The 12,165-nt window shown below is 37.6% G+C and overlaps 1 protein-coding gene across 3 annotated transcripts in view; it reads right to left on the bottom strand.

Moving 5' to 3' along the window:
* Positions 1-12,165, bottom strand: part of LOC128687820 (calcium/calmodulin-dependent protein kinase type II alpha chain-like) — an 897,132-nt gene that overhangs the window by 90,285 nt on the left and 794,682 nt on the right. For all 3 annotated transcript variants that reach the window (XM_070083804.1, XM_070083805.1, XM_070083806.1), the window contains one exon: positions 8,441-8,535. In XM_070083804.1, coding sequence (XP_069939905.1) covers positions 8,441-8,535 — 95 coding nt within the window. The remainder of the gene's footprint in view (positions 1-8,440; positions 8,536-12,165) is intronic.

Below are 12,165 nucleotides of genomic sequence, written 5' to 3'. Positions count from 1 at the left end.
TGGAATATTGGCAGTTTGGAGGGATATGTTGTGCATCTTTATGTGTGTATGCTTCTAAACTGTTGTATTCTGAGCACCTCTGCAAAAACAGTGATAATGTGCGAGTGTGGTGAAAGTGTTGAATGATGATGAAAGTATTTTCTTTTTGGGGATTTTCTTTCTTTTTTGGGTCACCCTGCCTCGGTGGGAGACGGCCGACTTGTAGAAAAAAAAAAAAAAAAAAAAAAAAAAAAAAAAAAAAAAAAAAAGAAAAAAAAAATAATCATAATATCTATACAGTGGACCCCCGACATTCGATAAATCCAACATTCGATGTATTTTAACGCAAAAATTTCGCCTCGACATTCGATGGAAAACCCGACATTCGATACGATTCGTACGAGACGTGTCCACATGTGGCCTGAACTGCACCGTGTGCCAGTGTTTACAAGCCAGCCAGTGTGCACGCATCTAAGGATATATTTGGTACATTCCATATTATCCATATTATCACTATTTTTGGTGCTTGTTTCTGCAAAATAAGTAACCATGGGCCCCAAGAAAGCTTCTAGTGCCAACCCTTCGAGAAAAAAGGTGCTGATGACTATTGAAATGAAGAAAGAGATAATTGCAAAGTACGAAAGTGGAGTGCGTGTGTCAGAGTACATGATGATTTGGTAAAGAAATTGCCTGCAACTAGTCATGATGTGAGTGAATTTAAGGCCAGCAAAGGTTGGTTTGAAAGATTTAAGACTCGTAGTGGCATACACAGTGTGGTAAGGCATGTGGTGAGGCTGCCAGTTCAAGTCCTAATGGAAGGGGATTCCCCTTCTAAACACTAACACCATCCACACTCTCCCCTCCTCCCATCCCATCAATCATCACCAGATCTTCATTAAAGGTAAGTGTCAATTATTCTATTGTTATTATTCTATTGTTATTGTAATTATTCTATTGCATTAAACTTAATATTTCATGTGGCAAAATTTTTTTTTCATAATTTTAGGTGTCTTCCACGGATTAATTTGATTTCCATTATTTCTTATGGGGAAAATTAATTCGACTTTCGATATTTTCGACATTCGATAGCTCTCAGGAACGGATTAATATCGAATGTCGGGGGTCCACTGTATTTACTAAAAGTACAGTGGTACCCTGAGTTTCATACAGCTCCCAACTTGAACAGTTATTTAAGTGTATTATTGTAAGTGCTTTTGTAATTGTATTTTTGGGGGTCTGAAACAAACTAATATAATTTACATTATTCATTATGGGAACAAATTCGTTTGGTAACGGCACTCAAACAGCCTTCTGGAACGAATTATGGCCGAAACTCGGGGTACCACTGTACATGTACATGGTATACAGGCCTAGCTGACATCAGTGACATACTACTATATAGAAAGCCACTTGTTATGCTGAGCATTTCGGGCAAATTAGGCCAGTTTTGTCCCAGAATGCAACCCACACCAGTCGACTAACACCAAGGTACCCATTTTAAAGCGATGGGTGAACAGGGACAGGGACAGCAGGTGTCTTATAGAAACACATCCCTAATGTTTTCCAGCCATACCAGAGGAGATTCGAACCCCGGACCCCAGTGTGTGAGCTGAGTGTGCTAGCAATCGAGCTATGGGACACCTAATGCTAAGATAATGGCATGAAGTTAGATTGCTACATTTATGAATTTGGTTCAGCATGTGACAGGATTGATAGAAAAGACATGCTGCAGGAGTTGCAATTAAATACATGGTAGGTTTTTAAAGACTAAAGAGAGTTTCTATGATTAGAGTGAGGCTCAGGTTATGGTATGTTAGAGGTGGACTATTTACCAACTGTCACACTTACTCTTTGCAGACTACTTTTAGAAAATTTGCAGAAGTTGGTGGAAGAGTTTTGCAGGGTGTGTAAAGGAATGAAGTTGAATAAACATATGAAAATAGGAGTGACATGAGTAAAATATTCTCAAAGAAATTATCGAATGAAGTCAAGAAGTATGACATACTAACCAATGGACTATTATTATTATGATTGCTACATTATTATTATTATTATTAATTATTATTATTATTATTATTATCATTTTTATTATATTCATGGAAAATGCTTGACATGTGTTAGTCATTCAGCACTAAAAGCAAGTGAAAGAGAGAAATATAGGAAAAAAAAGAAGTGAAAGTGTTCAGGGAAGCACAATGGAATGAGGATTTCATAGTCAGTAGAGCAAATTTGAGTTAGTAAAAAAGAAAATGGAAGGAATCTGCATTTATAATGGGAGTGTTGAAGTGCAGAGAAAACAGGGTACTGAATGGATGTCTACACTGAAGACTGCAATCAAAAGATGTCAAACTGTCAGCACAACCTAACAATTCTTGCAATGTGATGCCGAACACCATTCCGTGAAAAGGTCGTTGGCGAGATTTATGTGACCATTAGGCACATGCTTGAGTACTTCCCCATCAACACAAAGTGACAGAAGATGCCAGAAGCCCAATTATGGTTTGATGAAAAACAGCTTGTTGGTCAGTAATGAAAACCAAAACTGCTACCAGTGATCTAGCAATAGCTGAGTTAACACTGGCACAACAGTTGAAGAATGGCAGCCGGCTGCAGGAGACCAAAAAGTCCTAAAATGCAGAACTCTTAGAGAAGTGTGAAGACTGGAACTCAGCTTTACTGCCAAGATATCATATGCATCATTTACTGAATATCAGCAGTGTTGTGTTTGACTATACAAAACGTTACAATAATAAATATTTTAGTGGATGATTTTCACAACAAATTAGAAACACACAAAAAGCTACATGTAATCCATGACAGGTCTTCCAGGTACAATATGTGGGCACCCTGGCACCTGAACAAGCCAATGTAACAAAAATAAATTTATTGTAATAAACAAAAATTACACTGGTTCACATACATAATGATATTTCAATCTATTAATTGAACAAATTTTAAATGACTACTAATTACAATAAACACACACACACACACACACGACATGATGGAAGGGTTAGACTCAGAAGTGTACCTGTTTGCAGATGATGTTAAGTTAATGAGGAGAATTAAATCTGATGAGGACCAGGCAGGACTTCAAAGAGACCTGGACAGACTGGACACCTGGTCCAGCAAATGGCTTCTCGAATTTAATCCTGCCAAATGCAAAGTCATGAAGATAGGGGAAGGGCACAGAAGACCACAGACCGAGTATAGGCTAGGTGGCCAAAGACTGCAAACCTCACTCAAGGAGAAAGATCTTGGGGTGAGTATAACACCGAGCATGTCTCCGGAAGCACACATCAACCAGATAACTGCTGCAGCATATGGGCGCCTGGCAAACCTGAGAACAGCATTCCGATACCTTAGTAAGGAATCGTTCAAGACACTGTACACCGTGTATGTCAGGCCCATACTGGAGTATGCAGCACCTGTTTGGAACCCGCACTTGATAAAGCACGTCAAGAAACTAGAGAAAGTACAAAGGTTTGCGACAAGGTTAGTTCCAGAGCTAAGGGGAATGTCCTATGAAGAAAGATTAAGGGAAATCGGCCTGACGACACTGGAGGACAGGAGGGTCAGGGGAGACATGATAACGACATATAAAATACTGCGTGGAATAGACAAGGTGGACAAAGACAGGATGTTCCAGGGAGGGGACACAGAAACAAGAGGCCACAATTGGAAGTTGAAGACACAAATGAGTCAGAGAGATATTAGGAAGTATTTCTTCAGTCATAGAGTTGTAAGGCAGTGGAATAGCCTAGAAAATGATGTAGTGGAGGCAGGAACCATACACAGTTTTAAGACGAGGTTTGATAAAGCTCATGGAGCGGGGAAAGAGGGGGCCCAGTAGCAACCGGTGAAGAGGCGGGGCCAGGAGCTAAGACTCGACCCCTGCAACCACAAATAGGTGAGTACAAATAGGCGAGTACACACACACACACACACACCCGCAGCAAATGGGCACCTGGCAAACCTGAGAATATTATTCCATTACCTTAGTAAGGAATCATTCAAGACACTGTACACCGTGTACATCAGGCCCATACCAGAGTATGCAGCACCTGTTTGGAACCCACACTCGATCAAGTACGTCAAGAAATTAGAGGAAGTACAAAGGTTTGCGACAAGGTTAGTTCCAAAGCTAAGGGGAATGTTCTATGAAGAAAGGTTAAGGGAAATCGGCCTGACGACACTGGAGGACAGGAAGGTTAGGGGAGACATAACAACATATGTAACACTACGTGGAATAGACAAGGTGAACAAAGACAGGATGTTCCAGAGATGGGACACAGAAACAAGGGGTCACAATTGGAAGTTGAAGCCCCAGATGAGTCAAAGGGATGTTAGGAAGTATTTCTTCAGTCATAGAGTAGTCAGGAAGTGGAATAGCCTAGCAAGTGAGGTAGTGAAGGCAGGAACCATACATAGTTTTAAGATGAGGTATGACAAAGCTCATGGAGCAGGGAGAGAGAGGACCTCATAGCACTCAGTGAAGAGGTGGGCCCAGGAGCTGAGTCTCAACCCCTGCAACTACAATTAGGTGAGCATGTACGTACGTACACACACACACACACACACACACACACACTCTTGTAGTGTAGATAGTGCACACTTTATAAGTACCCTTCATACTATCTGCATATTATCATCTCCACTCAAAACACTACGACATTCTGTGACTTAATTTAACATTTATTTATTTATTTATTTATGTCTTTGCAAATAGTACATTGAGATTTTGTATTTACAATAATGGGTTGCAATACAAAGAGAGCCTCTATTATGCCTAGACATTATGGGCCAACTTAACATTATTGACTTACAGACTACTTAACACTAAGAATTATGTCATAGTTGTACAGTAGAATATTAATTATATCATAGTTGTACAGTAGATTATTAATTATAAGTGAATCTAATTTGTTTAAGACAAAAAAATATATTCATATATTCAAAAATGCTTTTTGTGAAAACAATGATTCAATTATATTCCTGTCAACAATGATTCAATTATATTCCTGTCAACAATGATTCAATTATATTCCTGTCAACAATGGATAAAAGGTTCAAAGTAATTGTTGAAGTTATGATGTGGGAATAACATAAGTGAGTATGTGTGTACTGAGTATTTAGCAGTTAGTCTAGGGTAAATAAGTGGCTTTTGAGAAGAGTCTTAAATTAATTTTCAGACAGGGTTACTTTAGTATCTTCTGGTAACGAGTTTCATATTTTGGGGCCCTTTATATGCATAGAGTTTTTACACAGTGTGATATGGACACGAAGTACATCAAAAAGAGATCTGTGTCTTGTGTTATGGACATGTGTCCTGCTTAAGTTGATGAGGAGAAGTTTGAGTGGGGAGTTTATATTTGCGTGTATTGTTCTGTGTATGTAGTAGGCACATGAATAAGTATGGATGTTCTTAATGGTGAGCAGATTCAGAATTTTGAAAATTGGTGGAGTATGCTGGCGGGAGTGGGAATTTGTTATCATTCTGACTGCTGCCTTTTGCTGGGTTATTAGAGGTCTTAGGTGACTGAATGTTGTTGACCCATGCACAAATTCCATATGTAAGATAAGGGTATAAGAGTGAATGGTACAGTGCCAGGAGAGCTGATTGTGGAACGTAGTACCTTATCTTTGATCGTATGCCTACAGTCTTAGAGATTTTCTTGGTGATTTGTTGTATGTGTGTCTGGAACTTAAGGCTACTGTCAAGGTGGATACCTAGAATTTTCCCTCCAAGTCTTGTGACTGATGATCTGTTTAGTGTTATGTTAATTGGATCATTTGCAGCTTTGTTTCCAAGCTGAATGAAATATGTTTTATCAGTATACAGGGTAAGTTTATTAGTCATCATCCAAGCAGATGTTTTCTGCAATTCGGCATTGACTGTGTTTGCTAGTATGACTGTGTTTGGGTGGGAGAAGACGTATGTAGTGTTATCTGCAAATAATATGGGTTTGAGTAGCTGTGATGCATTCAGCAGATCATTGATGTAGATGAGAAAGAGGAGTGGTCCAAGGACACTTCCTTGTGGGACTCCCACTGTGATTGGTTGGGTGGAAGAGTTTGCACCATTTGCATACACATATTGAGTTCTGTTACTAAGGTATGGCTTTAGGTAGTTGAGGAAATGGCCTCTGATACCATAGTGCATTAATTTGGGGTACAGCAGTTCATGGTCGACTGTATCAAAAGCTTTACGTAAATCAATGAAAATTCCCAGCGGGACTTCTTTCTTTTCGAGTGCGGTATATATTAGTTCTAGCATGAGCATGATAGCATCATTTGTGCTTTTATTATTCCTGAATCCAAACTGACAAGGGTTTAATATGTTGTGTGAGACAAGGTAGGAATAGATCTGTCTATGAATTAATTTTCCAAAGATTTTAGAGAGCAGTGGTAAGTTAGATACTGGTGTATAGTTATTCAAGTCAGCTTGGTCACCTCCTTTATGGATCGGAGTGACCCTCGGTATTTTGAGGATTGTTGCGAAGGTAGATGATTCAATGGATTTGTTAGTGTTGCAATAATTGGTGACAATACTTGAGAAGCTTTTTTGTACATAAATGCAGGCAAGTTGTTTATGTCTCCTGCCTTATTTTTAAGGGTGTTGATGAGCGAGACTTCTAGTGGGTTGGTTGGAGCTAGGAATAGCGTATTTGGGTAGGTACCTATGAGGTAGTCTGACAGACGGGTGTTTGAGCTTGGTATTTTGTTCGCTAGATTTTTTCCTATGGTGGAGAAGAAAACAATGAGTCTGCTGTTTCAGTTGGTGTGAGTAGAGGTTCGTCTGATTTTGTTAGTTTGATTGTTTTGTTTTTGGATAACTTTAGTTCCAAGAATTTCAGATAGAGTTTTCCAGGTTTTTTTCATATCACCTTTGATGTTTTGTAATCTATTTTCATAATACAATTTTTTCGATCTTCTTATCAGGCTGGTAATAGCTGACGAGTAATGTTTAGACTGTTCTCTAGTTATTTGACCCATTCTATACTGTTTTTCATATTTGTGCTTTGTGTTAATAGATTTGAGGATGCTGGGTGTTAGCCAGGGACTATTCAGGGACTACTGAGATACATTACTGCCATTATCCTGGTTTATAAAGTAATGTCTTGCACAAAGCAATATATGCAAGTAACTAGACAGATACACTTAACTAATCTGTCTAAACTACATACAGTAGTACCTTGACTTACAAGTGCCTCAACTTACGAGTTTTCCGAGTTACAAGCCATCGGTCAGTTGAGTTTTTGCGTTGAGTTGCGACCCAAAATCCAAGTTACGATAAAAAAAATGTATTTACTGAAAATGACATTTGGTAAGAACCCCGGCCTAAATGGCACAACGAAAGGTGGTTTTGGGACTTGGTATTTACAAAATAATGCTAGTGTGATGTTCTCACTGGAAGTAATCATGTAATTATCTTTAATTATTTTACAAAAAATATAAAGTTGCTAAGTTTTTGACATTTGCAAAATATCTTGTCCTTTACTCCCATACAAATCCTAAAATATTTGGAATATCTCCAATATTCCACAAGCCAATTGTAGAACAATAATTTTTGTATGATTCTTGTCAATATTATTGCATTAACTTCAATAATAAATGTTGGGCTTCATGAAATAAGTCAATAACTTACTTCAGAGATATTCATATGTCACTTCACTAGTGATCTAGTGCAGTTAGCCTCTCAAAAACTTCATTTTCTCTTACCCAGGACCAAAGAACACATTATAGGAAGAAGCAGTAATGATTTTATTTGCTCGGACTGGTCCTGGACACTCACCATATTATGGCCTATTTCATTCATTCTAGAATATATATCATGTTTCAATGTTACTTACAGTGTTTATTAATTCATAATAGATAATTCTGATAGATAAATAAGCCGTAGAGTTGATATTATAGTTATACTGAAGTATTTTCTCCTGCCCCTGGGGTGGTTTTTTTGGGGCTGGAACAGATTAATGACATTTCAATTAATTTCAACAAAGAAAACTGATTTGATATACAGTGGTACCTCAAGCTTCGAATAGCTCCCAACTCAAACAATTATGTAATTGTATTTTTGCAAGTGCTTTTGTAAGTGTATTTTTGGGGATCTGAAATGGACTAATCTAATTTACATTATTCCTTATGGGAACAAATTCATTCGGTATCAGCACTCGAACAACCTTCTGGAATGAATTATGTTCATAACTCGAGGTACCACTGTATGAGCTAACTGAGCTACAAGCTCACTCACAGAACGAATTAAACTTGTAAGTCAGTGTACCACTGTATATCATGGATTTTTATAATTTCACTCATGGAAAATATACTGTTTCACAAAACTTGTAAACTTATACAAAATTTTTTAAGAATTCTTTTAAATAATCAATGAAAAAATTACTAATATTTTATGACCTTGACTCCAAAAGTAGAATAATGAGAAAGAACTGTGAGGACTCACATCATAAGCTCCAGCCTTGATCTGAGCATACAACCTGTGTTGGTCTTCGTCCCAGAATGGTGGGTAACCCACCAGCAGGATGTACAGGATCACACCTGATGCATACAACATAAACTATTAGAGAATATCAGATATTAACACTGGGGATCAACTCTCAGTTATAGTACATGAACAACTGTAGTAACCCCCCAGTACCAGTACATGAACAGTTGTGGTAACCCCTCAGTACCAGTACATGAACAATTGTGGTAACCTCTCAGTACCAGTACATGAACAAATGTAGTAATTCCTCAGTACCAATACATGAACAAATGTAAGTACATATACATCCATAGGCATTATTAACCCTTTGACTGTCACAACCCCCAATCCTCAGGTGTCTCCTGGTGTCACAAAATTAAAAAAAAAAAATTATTTTTTCTTATGAAATGATAGAGAATCTTTTCCTGATTGTAATGATACCAAAAAAACGAAATTTGATGGAAAACTGACGGAATTATGCTCTCGCGAAGTTAGCGACATCGGCGCTGTTTACAAATCGGCGATTTTGCCCACTTTGAGCCCTATTTTCGGCTATTTCCATTGTTCCAGTCGCCCCAACTCATAGCTATTTCTTTAGAACTCCATTTTTTCTATCGATTGAGTACAAGAAACTGCCCATTTACCGATTTCAACTACCTAATAATGTGGTCAGAAATTTGCAATTTGGCCAATTTCACGAAAACTAAAAAATATGACAATTTCAAAATAAGGTCCAGAATGAACAATGTAGACATTCCTGGCTCTAAACTAACATTTTCTTTGCTCATCAGTCATGTCTGCAGGCCCCTCTGATATTACTCTTGCTTTCTATTTTGAATTTTTATTCAAACAAAAAATAGAAGACTTACTATTATGCAGACTACTGCAATACTGTAATAATTGTATAAATAACATTAACCCATTCATGACTGCATATTAGAATGGCTAGTTGGACATTTATTGGACAATGGCATCATTTGTTTACTTTTGAACATTGGCAAAAATCAAACATTTCCCCAACTTTGAGCTCCATTTCAAGGTTCTTTTTATAGTAAAATCAATCAAAATTACCTCTATTTCTATAACATGTTTTCCATTCTATCAAATGAGACCAAGAAAACGAAAATACAACCATAAATACTATACGAAAATAGACCACAAAGTCGGCATTTTAATTAAAAAAAACGGTCAGAGTTTTTTTTTTTCTCATTATGCACTGCATACTCCAGGATTTTTTTTATATGGTGCACACTGACTACATAGACCCATTCTCTCACATGTGGGCCTACCAGCTTTCTCCTGCTTGATTTGAAGCCGCTAGACTTTATGAGTATATATACGTCAAACACGGTACCTCGTAAGACGTATATATACGGCCGCGACAGTCAAAGGGTTAATGTATGTACATTAAATGAATGTATCAGTTGTTCATGTACTGGTACTGAGGGTTTACAGTAAACCCTCAGTACCAGTACATGAACAACTGATACACAAATAACCCACACATAAAAGAGAGAAGCTTACGACGACGTTTCGGTCCGACTTGGACCATTGACAAAGGTCCAAGTCGGACCGAAACGTCGTCGTAAGCTTCTCTCTTTTATGTGCGGGTTATTTGTGTATCGTTCCAGTCACGGTATTGTGCCTTTTTTGTTATTTAACAACTGATACATTCATTTAATGTATATACATTAATAATGCCTATGGATGTATATGTACTTACATGCTATGTAACATATGATACTGTATTAGTGCCTGCATAACATTTTCACCTTGTAGAACATACACTATGTTCAATGAGAACACAGTATAAGCACCAACTTGTCTGGTACACGTGGTTAATTGCAATACAACTGGCTAGCAAAAGCAGTGCTGTCGATTTGCCAAACCTGTCTGAGCTACTCCAATTTTGTTGAAGTATCCTTAATCTAAACATAACTAAAATTAACTCCTTAATAAATAATAGACAAATAACCAACACAGTGGTACCCCGAGTTTCATACAGCTCCCAACTCAAACAATTATGTAAGTTGTACAAGAATGGTATACAATACCGACAAGATGTAAGTATATTATTGTAAGTGCTTTTGTAAGTGTATTTTTAGGAGTCTGAAACGGACTAATCTAATTTACATTGTTCCTTATGGGAACAAATTCGTTTGGTAACAGAACTCGAACAGCCTTCTGGAACGAATTATGGCCGAAACTCAGGGTACCACTGTACTTGTAATTAATTCTTAATGCTTCTACTGTTGATATCCCCCAAGATTTGGAAACCCTACCTGAAAACTATAGAACTTCAGACACATTCATCACTTTCAAAACTACAGTTAGAAAACATCTTATCTCCCTGATACATCCCGTCAATTAACTATATGTAAATCACCTGGTAGTTCACACTTACACTCACTCACCCATTGACTATAAACACAGAAATACGAATCTTAATCTTAAAATAATGAATCCTAACTAGTCATAAGTTTGCCTATGATACTCCAATATACACACTATGTATTGTGCCAAAACAAAAAGCATTCACATTGCTAAACTCACAAACTATAATGTAGTCACTTAGCCTTAATACAATAATCTGTAATAATTTAAAGTTTAGAATTAATCTAAGTCTGCCCAAAATGCCTAGCCATGCTAGGTGTCCTAGTGGCCCCCTCTGTAATTAGTATTTTAAAACATGTAAACCACAAAATATTCAAAATCTGTAAACCCCGCAGTGTAATCCTTATAGAGAATAAACTTGATTGATTGACTGATTGATTGATTAAAATCACAGGTCCTTAGCTCCGAACTATAGACCAATAAGTCTAACCTCCACGGTGGGAAAATTTACAGAATCCATAACTGCCGAGGCAATTCATAGCCATCTTGAAAGGCACAAATTGATTAATGAATATGAGCACAGTTTTACAAAAGGCCATTCCTGCCTTACGAATTTATTAACTTTTTTCATTAAGGTATTTGAGGAGTTATATCACGGTAATGAATATGATATAAGAACATAAGAAAGAAGGAACACTGCAGCAGGCCTATTGGCCCATGTGAGGCAGGTCCAAGTCTCCTACTGGCTTAAGCCAATGACAGGAAGGCAGGAACATGGCATCTGACCTAGAAGCACAAGCTAGTCAGGTCCAACTCACACCCATTCATGTACCTATCTAACCCATTTTTAAAACTATTCAATGTTTTAGCTTCTATGACGGTAGAAGTGCTTTCCTATATCCTTTCTGAATCTGATTTTTTCCAACTTAAAACTATTGCTGCGAGTCTTGTCTTGGCTAGATAGTTTTAGTATGCTATTTACATTCTCTTTATTTATTCCTGTTTTCCCATTCATACACCTCAATCATATCCCCCTTAATTCTACCCCTTTCTAGAGAGTGCTGATTCAGGGCCCTTAGTCTATCCTCATTAGGAAGAGTTCTGATACATGGGATCAACTTTGTCATCCTCCTTTGTATGTTTTCCAGTGCTTTTATATCCATTCTGTAATACAGTGACCAAAACTGTGCAGTATAATCTAGATGAGGCCTAACCAAGGATATATCGAGTTGAAGAACAACCTGAGGACTCCTATTATTTATGCTTCTTGATATGAAGCCAAATTATTCAACACTAGTCAGGTGTGTTCCTACAATACTGCAAGTTACTCAACACTAGTCAGGTGTGAGAGAGAGAGAGAAGAGAGACTC

Source organism: Cherax quadricarinatus, chromosome 10, assembly GCF_038502225.1.
Source record: "Cherax quadricarinatus isolate ZL_2023a chromosome 10, ASM3850222v1, whole genome shotgun sequence".
Classification (NCBI taxonomy): Eukaryota; Metazoa; Arthropoda; class Malacostraca; order Decapoda; family Parastacidae; genus Cherax; species Cherax quadricarinatus.
The sequence above is the reverse complement of the archived record's forward strand: the minus strand, read 5'-3'. Positions and strand labels throughout refer to the sequence as shown.